Consider the following 20,854-nt stretch of genomic DNA (forward strand, 5'->3'; position numbering starts at 1 on the left):
ATTAGCCGCGTAAATGTCAGCCAAGTCCTGCGAATGCACTCCGTGCACTCCCTCTGTGCACCTGTTCAAGGCAGGAAGGTTTCCACTGGGGTTTTTTTTCTTTTCTTTTTTATCATTTTATATCTTTCTGTTACCGTTTACGCTGCTGACCTTTCACCTTTTTATTTTACCTCAAAAGAGTGAGATTGAGGTCGCTTTGAATGAGAGATTTCTGCCTTATTCCAATATTGCTTTTGTTGATTTTTGTTCAGGCTCTTTCAATAAAAACGCCAACATGAAGATTTCTCATTGAAAAACTGCTGTGGGTTTATATCTGGTCCAGTGTGCAAATTCTCTGCTTTGTAATTCCCCAAATGGCTTTATCTTTTCCCACTTACTGATAAATTGTACAACAAGAGCAGCTGAGAGATGAGGTAAAAACTCAAGTAGAAACAGATTATACGGGGAAAGAGGAAACATTAACTGAAAGCAAGTGCAAGGTATACACAGGCAGCTACTATAGCAAACACTAGCAATTCAACAGGCAGAAAAAATAAATCCAAGTTACCATCTAAACACAGCCTAGGTAGGAAATGTTAACACCCTCAATGCAAATATGCACAGCTTTATCCTTGATGACAAACACCTGGCCCAGCTCGACTGAGACTAAACAAATGCTTTGTTTTCAGATTTAGGTAGTAATTTCCTGTTGGAGAAGAGGAAGAATAACAGCAGTGAAGCCTCGGCTAAGGAGCAGTGCAAGTCTCAGACACCCTAGACAATTTTGCTAATACAAAAACGACAGGGGAGATATTGCCGAAGAGGAATGACATCTGGCCGAAGCGTTCCAAATGGTCTTGGATCAGTGCATCCCGACTCTCATGTTTTCATCATGTTCAGTAAAGGCCAAAGTGTGCACGATATTTTTCATCATCACACAGTGGAAGCGTATTTTTTTGAAACAGGAGGTCTCGCTCATCGTACGGTTTCGTAATTTATGCTTAATGGATACAGATGAGTGCGCTCACTCAGTTTCTGGGTGTGTATTCACTTACTGTCTCGTGTTTAAAGAACAAACATTATCCTCTCGTTTTTAATGGATATGAATGAGTGCATGGATGGAGAAGTGCGTGCACGTATTTGTCTTGTCTCACCATCTTGTACTCCTTCCATGTTCTCTGGAAGTCCACGCTGCCATCTTCTCTGCGCTGGATGACTGTCCATCCGCCACCGGCTGTTTCCATTCTGCAGTAGACCTATGCAATGTTAAAAGGACAGAAAGGGAGGGTTGGAAAGTACTGTGTATGAAGGTGATAGAACACTGATAACACCCATAGGTCTTTGCATAGCCTGAAGATGTAACGTAACTACCAAACTAATGAATTCAACATTCAACATTTCAACTCTCAGCGGCATTTACAAACAGAGCAGGGTCACTTGGACAATTATTTGGTTCTAGACACTCCTTTCTCTTGCTTTCTCGATGAATCATCTTTGGGAATGCAATGTATCTAGGTCCTCTTCAAACTCAATCAGCGTCTCCTTATCCCTCAACAGCTCCCTCGAGATGTTCCTCATCAGTGGTCCTTGTTTCTGCAAAATCAAAGTGGAGGTCCAGGATGGACACATACCAGCAGACACCTGGGTGTAATGTGGCCCTTAACCCTTAACCTCAGTGTGTGTAAGCTGATAATGCAGTACTGGCACTCTATCTGCAGTGTTACTCTTTGTTTTGAGGCGGATACCCCGGGGTTTAGCGGAGAAGGTCTCTCACCTCAGCCAGACCACACAGCTGAACACACATGAACAAAGCCTGGGTATAATTAAAGCGGTAGCCCAGACAGAACCCTTCTTTTTAAGACTAGCTCTTCATGCATGCCAAACACACACACACATGCTATGACCATCCACTTTACAACCATCGCTAAAAGTATAGAATAGTATAAAATAATGTTTTTTTTAAATTAACTTAAATTTTGTCGATCTTTTATGCATAGCAAGTAACACACACAAAATAATTTTCAGTGCTGACATGAAGAACCCAGGCTAAAGACAGGTAGGCTAGCTATATTTCCTCAGCAGCTAGTTTTCCTATATAGCTCATTCTAAAAAGACAACTGTCTCGCCCTGTGGCAGCTGGGATAAGATCCAGCCCCGCTGCGACCCTGAACTGGATAAGCGGAAGGAAATGGATTGATAGATGTAAAAAAACAGACTTTTCAAACTTGGTTTGTTTGAACAAAATTAGCAGATCTCTCAGTAATACACCATGGAAGTCGACAGGACATCTTCCAGCCAAAAAGACGTCAGACGCTTCTATGGGAGCTATCCACCCAGAGGCTTGAAGCTTAGATAGCCTACTGTTTAACAAATATCCTCCATAGTTTCCTCATCTTTCGTGGAGACTGGAATAATAAACAACAGCTCAAGTAACATTATACATTAAAATGCTGTGTGAATTTAAATTTCAAAAGGAGATTAGCCAAACAGCTATGAACAGAGATTCACACACAAACTCCCTAAGTCATGAAATCATCGCTCTCATCAATCAGAGAACGTAGCCAAGTTGGCCAAGGGCTCGCTCAAAGGGAAAAGCTGGGTTTCTCTCTTAGATTAGTTATATTTGGTGCCATAACAGATAAATACACTTCAGTTAAATTCAATAGCGTAGATGTGAAATACATACACACACATACCTTTGTCACCATGCTCAGCAGTGTGGTGTCCTGTTTCGCACCTAACCTCCCTAGTAAACTCCTGAACTCTCAGAGCTGCCAAATGTATTTTTAGCTTTCAATATTTCCGCAGCAGCTAGCACTCATCATTGACACTCATCATTGGCTAATATCCCACGGGTTGGTTTTAGCTCATGCAGAGAAAGCGGAGTCCAATATTTTTAAAAAACCAAGTCAAACCCTGTAAATTCACTATAAAAATGCTCCTCAGAGGTGACGAAAGCTGAGATATTTTCACATTACAGAGAAATGCTGGCTGCATGATATCACGGCTTCCCACCTTTTTGGTCTCCTGTGCATTAACGTGGATGGTGTAGACGCCATTCTTATGGAAACCAGCCTGGTACAGGTCGGCACAGTCCCGAAACCTCTTCTCTTCTTCCATGACCTTTGTACTGTTAGGAACAACTGCAGATACACAAGAAATTCGTCATGTTTTTGTCTGCATAACCTCAATGAGTGAAAATTCTCTGGAAAACACTAGGTTACGTCATATTTGACTGAAGTTTACAATTAAAGCCATTTGTTTAACATATGTGGTGTTCAAAAGTTGAAAAATAAAATCTCAAAACCTCCAAAACTCGACAATTCTCTTACTTGCTTAATGAGGAAAACAAAGAAATTTGGAAATGACAGGACTGCTGGATGTGAAAAATGAACGACTTCCTGCCTGGTTGTGTGACAGGTTAAGGAAGTCTTATATGAGCTGTGGAGTGAGCTTGGACAGTTGTTTCCACATGCTTCCCATTTTTACACTGAGCTCACTCCAGCTCCATAAAAATGCACAAACGTGAGTTTACTTATCTTCTAATCTCACTCCATGCAGTAAAAAAATATTAACTAATCCTTCTTGAAGTCTCAAACAATTAAAGCACATTTTTTTATCACTTGAACGCCACAAAATGTGCAACCTCTTGTATCTTAAAAGTAGAGTTTAATAAGAATCACAAATTGGCACCAAACCCATAGCTGATACAATCTGCAATATTTCAGATCTACATATTTCACAGGGGGAAGAAAAAAGATAATAAAATTCTCACTGCGAGCGTAACCACCAGATCAACTTTTAGAGCAACCAATTCATTTGCAGCACAGAGGTGATCATTGCTGGATATTTTCACACTCTGAGAGAAGGCTTTAGACTGTGACAGACCAGCTGCATCCATTTCCATCTGCTGATAATTATGGCAGCGTTATTTTGAAACCAAGCAAGGGGGTAAGGACAAAATACTACAAGCTATAAATTTCAAGTTCCTGTTATAACAAGTGGTTTTTATTTACTTTCCAAGCCATACTATATTGGTGGAAATACCTTCCGATTCTCTCTCCTCGCTGTCCCTGCCTTTCGCCTCTCATAGAAGGGGGTTGGTCTCAGTTTTCACACCACTGTTTTTTATTGTTGAAACGGTTGAGTCAAAGAAAATGTCAGGCAAAAGTGAAATGTGTCAGTGATCCTTTGATCCGCCCCACCCCCTCTCCTGGATGCAGAACTTCTCAGCAGAAGCAGGCTGCTTAGTTGGGCGTAGTATTGGAACATTTTGACAAGGTATTGAGTGTCGGCAACAAGAATCCCCCGCTGTGACAGGTTGACGGAGTGGACCCTTGCTCTGCAGACTCTAATACAACAAAGAACGGCCCTGTCGGGTGGTAATTGACCCCAAGCTGGCAGACAGCGGGACACATTTTAGAGGCCTGAAAGATCACTGTCAGAGGGGAGCTTTCTGGTATTCAATCTGTAACAGCGTGGACAATTATTTCACAATTGCCTTTGACATCTACCCTGGTGGAAGAAGACTGTCTGCTGAGGGGACCGGACCCTCCAGCTTCATAGCGGCTCCCTTGAACAGCTTGCTGCCCAGCTTTACAAATATTTTTTATGTCCCAATATTTATTTACCAAAAAATATTTTGTGGTTCAGCTGGGACTCGTATTCACCAGGGGGTTCATGTGAAAAGACCAGCAGGGCTTGGGTGTTTGCATAAATCAGGATCCTTGCCAAATGAGCCCAAATACTTGAACTAGGAAGGTTGAATAAAGGAGCTAAATGGACTACCACAGAAATCCCTGCTCCCATGCGACTATAATCAGTCCTCAGTGCCATTGAGAGTTAAAGTGATTGCAAGCGAATTTCTTTATTTTGCGTACTTGCAGATCAAGCATGAAACACACAAAAAACGATGCCAATTCCTTCCCACAACGCATTTACCGTAATGCAGTGATGATTAATAATTGCCCTTGTGATTTATTACAACATGATTTACTTTTGTCCTATTTTTGGATCTCAGAAATCGCATAGCAAAGTATTAAAATCCTATCCCTTCCCTTTGCCAGATACTTGTCAAGTTGATGAACACGATGCTATTTATATTCAAGGTCAACTAGACCCAAGCTGGGTCTCTAATGAACGAATGCAAGTAACAGAAATCTTAACAGACTTCAAAGAGAAATTGGAAGCAAGGTACTGTATAAAAATACTAGAGCATGTGTGCCCAGGACAGTGTAGAAAAATCATTTAAAATAAATCATTAAATATAAAAAAAAGAACTGACAATGTAACGGGGTAAAACGGTCTACAGAATGTCAAACAGGGAATTGAGGGTAATATATAAGGAGGGTCACTGGTATCGTGAAAATGTTTTGGGTTCTCTCACTTTTATATCAACTATATCTCTTGAAAAAGTACACATAACACGTACACGTGATTTGCTTTTGGATATTCCTTCCATAGAAGGTATACTACATGCAAACCATGTTTTAGCGATACTCAACTCTTTATACTCAACATTCCTATCAACATTTACATGATTTGCCAAATTTTCGCCACCAATAGCTAAATCATTCTTTTACTTTGATGTTTTTTATGTTTGGGCTTCAAACGCCATTTGGTTGATGCTTGTAAAAGGGTTAGTGGTTATTGTGTTCTAGTTAACGAGAGAAAAAAAGTCTGACTTCTAAACTAAAACCATTCTCCCTTCTCTAACCTGAACCAAGTGTTACCGCAACCTAAATCATTGGAGGAAAACGACACAAACCCAAGTCTCTGGTGCCAAACAAAGTTCATGGACTGGAAAGCGGCTTTGTTTTGAAATATTTACCGTACCAAATACTTTTCTTTTCGTGACACAATTCTTTATGCAAGGCCTCTAGTGGGGATATGTGCCGTCTATGTAATCTTTTTAGTTTTATTATGTAGAACAATTTAGAATGCTCGCTAATTGTAATTTGTAGCTTAAATGTATAAAATTGCAAACTTTAGCTTAATAAATATCAGAATAAAATATGCAGTTTTACCCTTATACGTACAACAACAGCGTGTTTGATCGCTACAAAGAAATTAAATATTTCGGTTGCACCCTTAGAAAATGCAGCAGAGTTATCCCTACTTTTGGATAGGTTATTCAGGTGGATGGAAATAACTGCACACACTTTACAACCAGCCAGTGAAGCATGAAAACAATCGCGTGCAGCAAATTTGGTCTGGAGCGTCTAACGAAGTGGTTTACCATGCTCTTTTTTTTAGGACATTACACAGAGAAAAGGCCATGTTTTTTAGGCATTGCATGGAACCTTAAAATAATTATATTCTGACTAAGCAGCTGTAAAAATGATGAATGTCATTCATTTAGTTGGATAATAGAACACTGTAAAACAAAATCACATTTAGCAGCCAGATTTTTTTTTTAGCACAGTGTTCCAAAGCTGAGGTCAGGTATTGTTCATAACAATGTGTGGCTCAGTGCTCTCTAATGAGGTTCGAGTAATGATTGCAACCTATATAAGAAATCCACTGCAGCATCTGGTCATTCTGAAAATATCTCCCTGGCCTCACTTTGCATAGCAACAGCTGAAACACACACTGGAAACTTCAATTTTAGGAAAAGCAAGCGATGGACAGCTGGTGGGAAAGAGTCTTTTTTTAAATTTAGGGCTTTTTGTAAGCATCTGTCAGTTTCCCCGCACTCAAAGATGATTTGAGGCCACGTTTTAAAGGAAGTGCTCAGGCTCCATTTCCAAACAAGAAGTTATTAACGCAAGCAGACGCCCCCCGATGGCATAAAATGCTAAATCTTCCCTCGAATGAAAACACTCATTTGTTTCTCAAACAAACTAAAGCCCCCCCCCTGAACATAGAAAAACAAGCTCTGCTTCTTCTGTGCTTTAAATGCTGCTGAAAAGCAGGCACGGTGCATCAGATGACCAGTGAGCTCTACCAACTCCTTCACCTTCTTCAGACAGGGCTTCCCCCAGGAGCTATTACAGTTTGACTTATCTGGGCTGGGGTGAGGAAAGGGCAGACCTCTGACCTGCATGCCCGCCCCAACCTTCAACACCCCCTTGGAAGAGGAAAGGACCAACCACAGAGCAGCAGTGGCCATGTTCCATTTCTATCCCCTCTTATTAGGGTAGCCACCAATCATGGGCTGGGGGATGGGCTGGGATACCCTGCTCACCTAACCAACTCTAAAAATGCCACACATGGCACTGAGTTATATGCTATAAAATAATGATTACCAGAGAATTTAATCAATGTTGTTAAATTACAACAACAACAGCAAAACAGAGATCTACAAGTCTCACATCAAGACACGCATCTTAATATAAGGAATGTGCAGATGATCCATATGGCCCAGGCAGCCCAAAAGGGTCCCAAAAGACCTCCGGTAATTAAATGTAATATATACAAATCCAGACTAAGCATAGAGGCAGTCCGTGACCTTTTTCTGCATGGAACATTAAAATGACAAAAGTCAGCAGCATGATAAATACAAAGCATGTGTTAATCATGTGCAGCAGCTATCCGCTCATGACTCCTTCATCCTTTCAAGCCCTTGTTGTTTCCTGTCTGATGGGAAACGTCGAGAAGCACTGTGGGGTCTCGAGGCGTCTCTGCAGGAAATCCACAAATGGAAATGAGGTTACAACCATCCCCCCTGACACGGACTTGCATGTCAAATCTCCTGTGACCAAAGGGATTTTGGGCAAATGTTAGGATCAAGTAGGTTTTAATGTTTAAATGCCTGAGAAGGGGGTAAATGAGTTCACTGCGTTTGACCGAACAAGAAAGGTTGCATTGCTGTCGGGTCAAACATTAGGCCAAAAGGGAAATCCCTAGTCTCGTATTAACAGTGAGGGACCCAGAGGAATGAAATAAGCCAATTACTTCATGGACAGAGTCGTGTCTAACATCTCGCTGAAGCCGTGTACACGGACTTTATAAAATTAAAGCGTGAAAAGCGATTGTTGTGAAAAGTGCACCACGCTGGTTTACGAGAGCCACTAAATTGCTCTAATGGGAGCACATCGGGTTACAATAAGAAGCATGTTTCTTTCTTCATGCTGCTTTCAATGGTGCTCGGCATTATAGCTAGTGCATCCCTGTGTTACTCTGCATGGGGTAAGGTTTGTAGAACTGGTTTCATCATAATATCGCATGGATTGTCAAATCAAAGCTATTGTAACAGAAAGATCTGACCAGAGGAACTAAGTAATCCAAAACAGCTTGCTGCCTCACGGGTCAAACTTAACATAGCCAATCCACAAACTTTGCTTTTCACATTGTGGTTTGGCAAAGGTCAGTAAGCATCTTCTTGCGTTGGGGTCATCGGTGATGGGGGTAGAAAACATTTAGAGCAGTGCATGTCCGACCAATGGATGATTGACAAGTCTTAAAGAAACATAAATATAAACTTTTCTTCCCCATTATAGTCCAAGCCGGTGAATTCTGGACAGTCTTGATTTTTGCTTTAGGGTGAAACAAGAGTAAGAATTTAAAGTTAAGCAAGTGTCTATTTGAGGCTGTATTTACACACAGCAGTGGGTTGCCAGTCACAGGATCTCCCTGTACAACTCCTCCATCCTAGTCACTGTACACAGTGCAATACTTACACCCTTTTGCACATTCTCTACTGTGAAAACAAATAACAAAGTTTACAGTTTAGGGTAAAATGTCAATCATATATATTTAATCTCTGTAATATTCTGCATATTTATAGTTGAGCTGTTTGTATATATGTTAGAGCTATTTCTTACATTTTGTAACTTTATAATATATTGTATTATTTGATTTAATTCAGTTTGTTACTGTCCTTATTGTCTTATAATAATAATAATAATAATAATGATAATACATTTTATTTATAGGCACCTTTAAGACCCTCAAGGTCACCTTACAATACCACAGAACAGAAGCAACAATAAAATATAATAAAACAAAGCAAAATAAAATTTAAACATAAGGTAAATAAAAAAAAACAAGCATGAAGATATAAAATCAAGTATAAAAGCGGAGCACTGTAAAAATGGACTAAGACAGATCAGGTGTATGCAATTCTGAATAGATGGGTTTTGAGATGTGATTTAAAAGTGGTGAGACTACTAAAGGCTCTGAGTGTCATGGTAGTCAGAGCTGAAGAAGAGCGAAGTGAGTATGTATGGAGAAGATCAGATGAATATGGAGGAGCGAGGTTATGAAGTGCTTTAAAAGTAAGAAGCAGGATCTTGAAATTGACATGGAGGTGAACTGGAAGCCAATGGAGCTGTTTAAGAACGTTATATGTTCAGTGGATCTAATTCTGGATACAATATGAGCAGCTGTACTTTGAACTAACTGCAATTTATGGAGAGATTTATGAGGTAGACCATAAAGAAGAGAATTACAGTAATCTAAACGAGATGTGACAACAGCATTGACAAGTATGGTAGTTCTGTTTGGAGTGAGTGAAGTCGAAGGCGGTTAATATTAAGGAGAATAGGAAGACCGAGTGATATTATTTATATGTGCTGTGAAGGAAAAAGTGCTATCGAGGATGACACCAAGACTCTTGACCTGAGGGGAGGGTGTGACAACAGAATTATCAATGGATAATGAAACACTTCTTGTTGGGACTTTAGTCAGTTTTGATTTGGTGCCTGTTAAAATGAATTCTGTTTTATTGCTATTAGGTTTAAGAAGTTGGAGCAACTGTAACCACATAATTTGCTTAGGGATGAATAAAAAGTATTTCTCAAAGGTTTTTGCCCTCAGAATTCTTGACTTGTCTTCATCTACTTCTTTGGCACCACAGACCTCTCCTGTGTTGTCTGTTGTATCTTATATATATAGCACCATGGTTATGGAGGAACGCTGTCTCGCTTCATTGTGTACGGTACCATTGCACATGCTTGAAATGACAATAAACCCGCTTGACTTCACTAGACATCAAAGGATATGCTTTTCCAAGATGGCTACAGTGTAAAACAATATTTATGCTTTGAAACATTCCAAACTTTTACACATTTATGACTCCAGTTTGCTTACCTCCATCTTTAGAGCAGAGGTTGAGCAGGTTGTGGACAGTGTCCATCATCTCCTGCTGCTGTCTCTGCAGTGCCGTGCTGTTTCCTGTGGTCCGGCTCAGCTGGGCTTCCAGCTCTCTGATAACGCCGCTCTGCCTTCCCACGAGGTTTTGGAGACTTCCCTTTTCCTGCTTCAGTGTCTCTAACTCCTCACGGTGTCTCATCTCCATCTCTAACATCTTCTCCTCTAGGAAGCTGAGGGGAAAAGCAAAACGAAAGAGTTTATTATGGAACATGGTGAAGTTGTTAATTATTATTTCCTTCCAGGTCATCCAACGTCTCTGGAATTGCATTTGTTTTCACAGGATTTAAACTGATCCACAGTTGTTTGGCAGTTTATGCTTTAATCCTGCCTCTGATTTACTAGTTATGCAATACATATCAGTTTCATTTATTTGCAATTATGAGCAGGGATCAGGTGATTAAAACATATTTATTTAAATTTCTTCATATTTGACTTTTGGTTCCCACTGCGCCGCCTATGACAGACACCCAAAGTAATTATAATCAACATGTGGCAATACTCCCCTCACTATCTCCCATGAGGTGATTAGAGAACTCCAATTCAGGAACTTTCCCTGACTAAAATACAAACAATGATGTCTGTAGGGTTAGTTGCCATGTTTTCCTCACACAGTATAAACATGTGCTTCATTGTTCACTTTGCAGGCCCATTTGAGGTAAGTGAATACGCTATTACGGAATCTGAGCTTTACAATCTAATACCTCAAAGATGATAGAAGTTGACATCAAATTCATAATCATATCCTCCCTGCAGTTATAAGATCGGTAAAGGAAATACATATGAGATTGAATAATGTCATAATTGCTTAAGCTTAGGAAAATTGCTCTCGGAAATCTATGTCCATAAGCTTCAAGCATAACTGAAGTCTGATTCACCAGAAACTATGCTTTCAAATGGCGATCTTTTTTTTTTTTTTAAGTGATTGTCTCAGTCTCTGCAGATATCGCAGTGAGACCTATGGACTGAAAAACGACATCATGTAACACAATCCCGCAGGACTAATCACTGTAAAGAACATGGTTTAGAGTTATGAAAACATATCCCACAGCAATATTTTAATTGCTTGATTTTGCAACAAATACAAAGTGGTCCAAAACGGAAAGCGAGGCTTCGTGGGGTTTAGTTGGATCTACTGAGCACGAAGAGAGTATGAGCTTCTTATCATTGCTGCTGTTTACATAACTAAATATTATTTTGGAAAATCTGCTAACAATGTCAGAGAGCGCTGGTAGTAAGCTTTTGATTTTGTTTATGCAATCATGCAGCAAACAGCAGCAGCGAGTGAAAAATGTTTAGTAAATTTGCTGGCCTTTCGCCCATCGATACATCATCTTTATTACCTCCGGTTTATCTTCGGTTGCCAGTCTGTATTGTGTATTGTGTGTTTACCTGTTCTTGTCATGCAGCTTGCTGATCTCATTGGTCTGGACCATTAATTGCTTCTCCAACTTGTTGGTTGAAAGAGAATTTTCCAGCAGCTGGATCTCAAGCCTTGATGTTTGATTCAGAACCTGCCACGGCAAAAAAATACGGAATACAAAAAATCAATATTATACTTTGTTAGTCCCAGTAATCATAAATCAGCAACAATGTAACAAAATGTAAGATAAACCAAAAGCACTTGAGAAAAAAAACAAAGCACTGTACATTCAAGCCACACATAAATCCCCAGCTTTGTTTTCATTTTGTCAAGCCTACACCTAGAACATGGGAATATGTAGAACATATTTATCTCTACTATGTTTATACTTAAAAAAAAATTGTGAGCAGTTATCGTTTTAGTGCTTTAGTAACCAATGACGTACACAATCTATTGCAATTTGCAGATTATTGCCCATAAAACAATAAAAATGAGCACAGCTTGGGTGAAAACCCATTAGGTGATTCAGTACTTTGAATAAATGAGCTAAAAATGACCTGTGCACTTACTTTTCATCACCTTTTACTCAAAGGTCAACTTTACTCAACTTTCAGTACTCAAAGTACTGAAAGTAATCGATAGGCATTCATACACCATCGTTATTGTCTTTGGCCAGTTTGCCTTTTCTTTTTAAGAAAAAATGTGTAAAATAGTTAGTGAAGCACAGGATATACCTACACAGTGTTATTATAACAATTCACTCAAATATGTAGGCATTTGAAAACATTCGAAAGCATTTTTTAAGTGTTACCTGAGTCTCAACATCAGTGAGTTTGCGTGTTTGTTCAGCAGTCTGAGAGAGGAGGTTGGTTCCCATTTCCAACATGGCTGCAGTGTGGTTGTGGACAGCACTCTGCTGCAGCTGAGCCATCTCTGTTTTCATACTCTCTTTGATGTAGTTCTCAATCTACAGAAAAAAAACAAGGAGAAAGAAGCAACAGATTTACACCCAAAAAAGAAGACAGTGGCATACTGACACTGGTGATTACTGACGGACATCCAGAATATACCATCCACTGTGTATGTGAGGATACACTCATATAAATGAAAAAAAATCCCAACATCTTCACCATCCAGGTTTCTTAAGTTTATCTAGAAAAATACACACATACTTTTTATTTCATATTACTTGAAAGGAACTCGATTGAAGAATGACCTTAGTTCATACAGGTGCACAAACATGCTGGTGGTTAGCTGATGCCTGAACAGATGAATAGATATTAGCCGAAGCTTGTCTGGATAGAAGTTTTTCCTCCTTATCTCCAAACTAGTCTGTGCTCCATAGCCAAACAAATGACAATACGGCGGTAAAGGTTTAGGTTCTCCTATAGATTAATTACATAGATCACCTGGATTAAGAATAAACTCTGAATTCTGTTATAATTAGGAAATTTCATGTTTTTCTTTTGGTTTTTTAAACAGTGAAGAATATAAAGGTATGGATACAGGGTATAGGAATAATAGCAGGTAGCCAGAAATCCACCAAGAAACTTGTGTCCAACTGCGGCCACGCACAACTGGCTAAAATCTACGCACTTGGCTAAAAATCTGTCAGATACAAACAAGGAGAAATTATGCTACATGCTACAATGCATATACTTCACATACAGTTTATATTGGTGGGCATAACATTTTCAGAAGTGACAGAAATATCTTTTTTATCTGTTTGTATAATTCAATAGAAAACATTTATCCTGCAACTATTTCCAGTAAATGATTTGTATGCAGATAAAAAAAATAGACTTTTTTGCTTTCATAGCAAATAAATGAACTGCAATATTTTAATCAATCCAAGACTGATGGATAATAAAAGAGAACCGAGGCGGATCCCTGTTGCTCTTCAGCAGACATTGCCAGTTCTCAGCTATTGGTGTGGCTCTGCCAAGTTGAATTAAGCGTACAATGCAATATCCTCTGTTGGCGACAATATAGAAGTAAAATTAAACATTTTTGCAGGCTGGATTTCAGACATAATATGGCTTCATCTAGCTGTGAACTACACAAGACTGATATAAGTGTCACTTTTCATATAACCTCCAATGGTCTGGCGTCAAGACATAGAAAGAAAACAAGGAGTCTGGAATTTGCAAAGTTCTAATAATGATGGATTATTCTGGCTGATAATGAACCACAGACTATGACTGAGAAAAGGTGATCGGTAAATCTGGAACTCTATGGTTCGTGTGATGATTTCATACAATCATAGGCCCCGAGTCTCAGGGCAGTGAGAGGTTTGGCACAGCTTAAGTCATCTCAGGAAAAAAAAACGGTATTGAAGAGACAAATGACAGAAACCTAAGAACAGCTATCACTTCACGGTTTGTCTCAGTGTGGCTGAATCATAGCTGGACCTTGCGAGGGTCATAAGTGGAAAGTACCAAGGAGAAAAGAGATTATACAAACACGCCCATTCATGTAAAATCAGCACTTTGGAAGCTGTAAAATAGGTCTATGTGGGTGTTGGGTTATTTAGATGGTTTCTAACCTCGACTCCAGTTAAATGCAGTGTTTTTTCTTTTACTGACTACCAGCAGAAACTATTGTCGGCAGTAAAAGCAAATAGTTCTTTCCACTGCCGAGCTGAATTTGTGTCACTCAGCAGCAAGATTGGGATAGTGAAAAATGGGTGTATAACGAAAATGCAAAGGTTTTATTCTGCTAAGATAGAAAAAAAAACAGGGAATTAAAAAAAATGAATATTCAGCACAAATAATTTGGTTTAAGCCTTCACTCAGTGCTTATTGCTGTTTTAAATGTTCATTCAGTAGTAATGAGTAGTCACAGAGGCCTAGAGAGTGATTCCATGCAACTACCGTTTACTAGGGAAAAATATGTATTCCCTGATGAGTTGGTAAGTAGTTGCTCGAAGTTGCTGGCCTTCACTGGATTAAATCAATCACGAAGAAGGTGCTTAGCATTTACTCTCCAAATGACAGTGAAATTTGAAAAAGTGTAAGTAAAACTGGTGACCGTTTGCCTTCAAAGTCAAAGCTGTGCCTTACCACTGTAACCAACACATTCCAAAAGGTCCAATTTTTACTTTGAAGGTAACGGTCACTTTTTTCAGTTTGTTTGCACTTCTCTCACTACTGCTTGACGAGTACTTTGTGAGTATTTGCAGACAAGTTGGCGTCTTCCAAGCAAACTACTGGCGAACATGGAAACCAGCCAGCAACCCAGCAAGCCAGGACGTTTTTTTGGCGCAGCATCCTATACCTTTTTATCAACTTCCTCCATCAACCACTCAGCATCTTCCTGCACTTCTACCTAGTAGCTGGTGATTGGCAGAGGGGTCACTGATTGGTCTCTCAGCCTGTGTGAATGAGGCTTAGCAACTGGTTTCAAAGGAACTGCCCCCAACCATTTAGCTGATACTCATTTTACCCTCACAACCAGTGGTTGCAAGATGGTCATCAACTGGTCTCTGTGCCTTTATGAGTGGGGCCTAAGATCTGATATACAGAGCGATCTAAAGAAACCATATTAACATTAAAGTGATTATATTAGCAGGGGCTTTTAAAGTTTTATATACTTTCAAGTGAAAAATATTACTTAGAGCTATGTACCCCTTATAACAGTAACATAGGCAGACTATAGACAAACTTGTTAGCCACATTAAGGTACAGGTCATCTCAGGTCAAAAAGGTTAGTAGAAAATATTTGTCTCTCACCAAAACTAATTAGTCCACTTTCATAACTATGACCTTAAGTAACTTCTAATTTCTAATAGTTTAATACTATTAGAGCCTTCTTAATTTCTTCTAGAAATGGCTAAATCTATCATCTCTTTTCAGATAATCATTGTTTGCTAAGTGAGAGTCTCATAAACACAAGTTTATGTTTCCCTAAGTGCTACTTTACAGAAGTATTAAGGTTTTATGGTGGTGTGTTTGGCACAAGCTGACTTCATGTGGCCTGCCTGTGACTTTACTAATTATGCTCCGCTCCATGACATTCATCCTTCAGTGCCTTAAGTGCACTCTGTACCCTTTGCATGCACAGACTGGTCAGAGTAAACAGTTTATGAGGCACAACTGGATGTTAATCACCAAACAGGCTGTTTTGAGCCCTTTAGAATGTAAATGACAGGATAGAGACTTTAAAAGCAACTGTTGCTGATAGAAACGTTCTGAGCAAGCACATTTTCATACCAAGCATAACACGCAAAAAGGTTGGAATGGCATCATGTCAGACATCCAACATACGGATCCTGCAAATAATTATGGCAGATCTACTGAAATACCAATGCTTGAGAGCCAGGCACAGGATAATCCCTTTAAATGATACTCTCTGTTATGATTACTATTTTAAAATAACTTCTGATCTTCTTCTAAACAATTGCAGTAGCAGTGCAAAGAGACACTGTGAAAGTAAGAAACTGCAGGCCTGGACTTTTTAAAATACTTTCCAGTGGAGCTTTGTCACATCTCTACTTATCTCCAGCTCTTTGTGCATGCAGGGAGGTGATGGTAATGGTGTTACTGGGGCAGCCTGGCTTCTGGGATACATCCCTTTCACTCATGCCTGGATGCATTGCAGGCCACTTTAACAGAGAGGATGGGAGTTATTACTTACCATGATCTACCCCCCGCATCAGCCCTTCCCAATGTATCACAGGCCTATTTGCTGGCTTAGACCCAAAGCCAGCAAATAGGCTCCACTTATGCATTCTTATCGTTCACTGACAGCGGAAGGTGAATTTGACACCACTCTTTAAAATCCGGGTCTATAATTCACTCTAGTAGGGCTTTAGAAGGTGCTACCCTGACTTACTGCAGGCCACTTTCTGCAGCTGTATAAAATAGGAGAAACTTCTGCCGTATCTTAAAAACTGTCTAACTCGGTCACTCGATTGTTTGTTTTAAAAGCCACCTTTAAATGGTTTTAGGACCACTGTCTTAAAGTCTGTCAAGATTAGATGAGTAACAACTCAGACTGAACTTGTAGCAGATCTCTGTGACCTTTGCTCCAGTGGCCAGCATCCAGAGATTTACTCAATTGCTGCCACATTTTTTGTCCTCTAACAGGATGTCATGTGAGAAAGACTGACATAAAATAAATAAGAAACAAACATAGGCCCGGCATGTCAAAGTAGACAGTTTCATCAGGCAGTTTTAAAAGAGCTGTTTGCTACACCACACCTGTAAATTACTGAATAATATCCAGGCTTATATGCAGTGTTCTGTGACATAATTTTCTGCTGCAGCAAACTTTATTTTAACAAAGTTATCGTTTCCGTGGACTGTTGTAAACTTGCATGAAGAATCTACAACTACAACAAAAAACTACAACTGGAAACTCAACAACACTGTAGTTTGATCCTATTTAGTTCACCTTGTAGATAAGCGCTCTAACAATATAATGAAAGTTAACAACTTCCAGAGTGCTCACTCATCTACTTCCTGACAGACATATCAGCTAGCTGCAACCACACAAACCCATCCATTGCATAAGATGAGTTGTCATGTTTACTGAACAAATGCTTGGGGTATATGGTAAATCTTATTAACTTTTTGAATCAAAGTTTTTTGCTTGCAGAGAGCTGGAAGTTTCTACGTGTTTCTTGTGTGGTTCGTACTTGCGTTGGTGTAGCGAGTCACTAACTGAGTCATTAACTGTGTCACTCCCTCCGCTCTGGCTCACACAGACTATTTAGGTCTAACTATGTGATGTCAACTTGTCTGCCATTTTGAACGTGTTGCAACATTGGATCAAGTGAATAAGGCTTCAGTCAGACAGGATGAGAGAACGGCCCAATATCATATTGCAGCAACCAGTCAATTCAATGGGTATTCTGACCAGTTGGTGATTGCTGGAGGTTGATGCAGTCATTCTGATATTCATTCCAGAAGCAACAGTCACACAGCCCTATAGATTGGTCAGTGACCCCTGTAGGAATTTTGGGTCTTGAGAGAAAATACTTCCCGTTAATATCCCAATGAAACCTCCTTGATATAGTCACTAGCAGGTTGCTACAGACACCGGTATTTCAAACTAAATATGCTGACTTTTCTACGAATACTTGCTGACCACTAGTTGAACATTTGTGAAACTGTGCAAGAAATGGAGACCATTTGCCTTGAAAGTAAACACCGCGTCAGTTGAATCATGCAAATTGCAGTGCTAACGCACAACTTTCACTTTACAGGCAAGCATTCACTACTTTGGGTTTGTGTTGCAATTTTTCATGTTTCACTTTTTCTCAGTGTACCGTTAGTTAGCACAGTTAGAGTGTTGGCAGACAAGGTATCATCTTACATGCAAACTACTGGCAACTAAGCAATCTGTTAACAACCAAAATAACCAAAAGGAGATTTTTTTGCACCACATCCTCTTTGTGACTGATTTCGCTCAATGACAGCCAGCAACCACCAGAAACCTCTCGATAATCCATCTGGGAATATGCATTTTTCCTTCAAGACTGGTGATTCTATCATGTTCAATATGGTAGACAGCTCTTGAGCACTGTGTGTGAACCTCTATAGTTGATGAATAAAGCACCTTTCAAGGCATATGTCTTACACAAAAAGCAGAAGACTGAGAACATTGATATTAACAGCAGAACCTCTAGAGGATTGCTGCATTGGTTGGCACCTTGAGTGCATTCACTCAAGTACCTAAACGAAGCACAAGTAAGGCTGGGGAAACTTGCATTGAGTCGAGACTGAAGAAATCACTTGGATTAGGGATGAAATGCTTCTTCGACTGAAAATGCTCCATCCAGACTACAGAATCAACTTTCTGGAATTCCCTCACCTGAAATATTGAGCATCAATCAAGGCATTATATTTTCTACTCCACAGAGTATAAAGTAGAAAGCTTAAAAAGAGAGGCAGGGGGACTTCCCATTTCAAAAACTGTGGAAGTGCCCTTGGTGCAGAAGGATTTTATAGGTCAGTATAGACTTCCTGCAAGGAGGTAGTTCCCACAGAATGTATTATTTGTGAAAGTCATGCCACTACATTGGAGAAGGTCTGTAAGCAATACAAGAAAGCAAGTAAACATGCTGATGGTGGATAATTTAGAATAGGAATAGGAGTGCGCAATGAATTGGGTTGTCCAAACCCTCTCTCAGCTCTCTTGATCTGTGTGAATTTGGCCATCTGAAAAACAACCAAGTGCCTGCCAGCACCTGCTTGATCCAACACTGCCTTTTCTTCCCCCTTTATATCTTTCTTGCTTGTTTTCTTCCCGTTTGTCAACCTGTCAAGACAGTATTGATGCTAATCTTGTTGTGGTTTTGTATTTCCAAGGACATAATGAAACATGTGTACACAACTTTAAGTAAACCAAGCTCTTTATAAATGATTAGGTCAATTATAGTGCGTAGTTTGAAGTACCCAAAATTGCTTGGCAGGTTCAGACGCACACCATTTTTCAACCTTCAAAGGTTTACTGTCATGATGGTTTGTCAACAGGGCAGCCAATAAAAGAAAGTGAGATTTTCTGGCTGGTATATTCAAGGCTGGGTGATATTTCTTAGGAAAAACAAATCAGAACTTCTAACCAGAGTGCAAAAGTTTTAAGCCAAATTGAAGTTCATATTTTCCACATTTTGTCAGATATTCTTAAACTATACGACTTTGCATATCATTACTCAGTGTTAACCATTCAAATAAATCACAAACACAGAAGGGGGAATATACATAATACCTTTTGATGTGGGGATTTTTTTTCCCAAACAACTGATGAGATCTCTGTGTAGATAATTTAAATGCTTCAATTGAAATGAGGCTTGATTTTCAACAAGGTCTGGGTAAAATTCTGATGCTCTTAATCACGATTTCGAAACACAAACCCGAGTCAAATTTAGATTTAATACTTCTTTTGATTATGTTAAATCTGCAAAAAACATTAAAACCCAAGAAAGAAGAAAACCCGCTTGTGTTGCTCTTGTTGCTTTTAGTCTGTTTTTTTTTTTTGTTAGTTTCTTTGAGACATAAATTTTGTGTAATCTGTGTTATGCTTTCTCTTACGTGAATGGTCAAACTTGGAAGGACCTTTTAAATCAAAGTCTGACAGTGTTATGTCTATAACACATACATTCAGTGATAAACTACTAGAATATACGACAAAGAAAGTCTTTTATTTGTCAGAATGACAGATTGAGATATAAAAATTGCAATGTTGGCATTGTGTTATGAAAAGCACAGATGGACAAACACGGTCTTTTGACATAAAATAGAGAGACGGACATTTTAAAGCCTTGAACTTGAGTTTTGTAGCACTTGTGTGAGAACATCCAAGAGCAATGTTTGGTTTTCATTTACTGATTTTGATACGATTATACAGACACTGCTTGTTTTCATGAGGAAAATTTATTCTGGAAATGAATTTTCAGAGTTGCTCTGCTCGGTGCTTCTTTAGGACTAAATTCCAGTGAAACTACACATAACTCAAATCACTGCAAAGTGTTAGACAAGAAACATAAAAATATCATAATATCTACAGGCTACAACTCCTATAAAACCGAGAGAACAAGCTCATCTCATAAAATCTACGGTAGGAACAAGCTTTTATTATTGTTATTATTATAAATTTAAAATTGTATCTTTAGGTCCTTACTTTAGGTTACTGGCAGTCTGTCGCAAAAACACACTTTATTCTCATTTCTTTAGCTGAATCTATGAACAATGCCAAGATAGCACTGCTTGACAGCAATATAATAGTATTTTTGCACCAACAAGGCAATTCCCAAAAAGCTATTAGCCAAAAACTTGGCGTATCTGAGCATGGTGTGTAGTGTGTCCTTAAAAAAGTTGAGGACACTTGACAAGTTCAGGTCAGTTGATCCATTTATTGATCGAAGCCTAATCAGAAATGGCATCAGTGGAAGGGTGGCTATCAAGAAGCCATTCTTAAGGAAGAAAATGCTGAGGTATGCCAAATTAAGTAAAAACTGAAATTACACAAAAACCAGTCCCCACTGAAAATCAATGGCAAGCAGTCTTGCAAAGATCAGGAGAGAGGTACAACAGTGAGTATCTACAGCCTTCTGTAGAATGGGTCTGAAATGGTTTAGAGCTGCATTTCAGCCAGTGGTGTGAGGATATTGTCAAAGAGAATGGAATTATGCACACAGACAAGTATCAGCAGATTTTGATTCATGATGCAATACCATCTGGAAAGCATCTGATGCTAATTCAGTAAAAGCATCCCAGAGTAGAGAAAAAAGACAAGAAGAAAGACAAAAGAACACCATCAGTCATGTACTGACTTTCTCAGAGCCCAAACCTCACCATGATTGAAGCAGTATGGGATCACCTTGATAGACAACTGGGGAGCTACTCCTGCAGAGTACTTAAAGAAATTACATGCGTGAGACAGTTCTAACATGGGAATTCTTTTATGCCAAAGAGC

General features: G+C 39.3%; 1 protein-coding gene across 1 annotated transcript in view; it reads right to left on the reverse strand.

The window, feature by feature from the left end:
* Positions 1-20,854, reverse strand: part of angpt1 (angiopoietin 1) — a 56,946-nt gene that overhangs the window by 22,900 nt on the left and 13,192 nt on the right. The window contains exons 2-6 of the mRNA XM_082521710.1: positions 12,246-12,401; positions 11,464-11,585; positions 10,012-10,244; positions 2,995-3,122; positions 1,134-1,235 (exon numbers count right to left, since the gene is read on the reverse strand). Coding sequence (XP_082377836.1) covers positions 1,134-1,235; positions 2,995-3,122; positions 10,012-10,244; positions 11,464-11,585; positions 12,246-12,401 — 741 coding nt within the window. The remainder of the gene's footprint in view (positions 1-1,133; positions 1,236-2,994; positions 3,123-10,011; positions 10,245-11,463; positions 11,586-12,245; positions 12,402-20,854) is intronic.

Source organism: Aulonocara stuartgranti, assembly GCF_965226115.1.
Source record: "Aulonocara stuartgranti genome assembly, chromosome: 22".
Classification (NCBI taxonomy): domain Eukaryota; kingdom Metazoa; phylum Chordata; class Actinopteri; order Cichliformes; family Cichlidae; genus Aulonocara; species Aulonocara stuartgranti.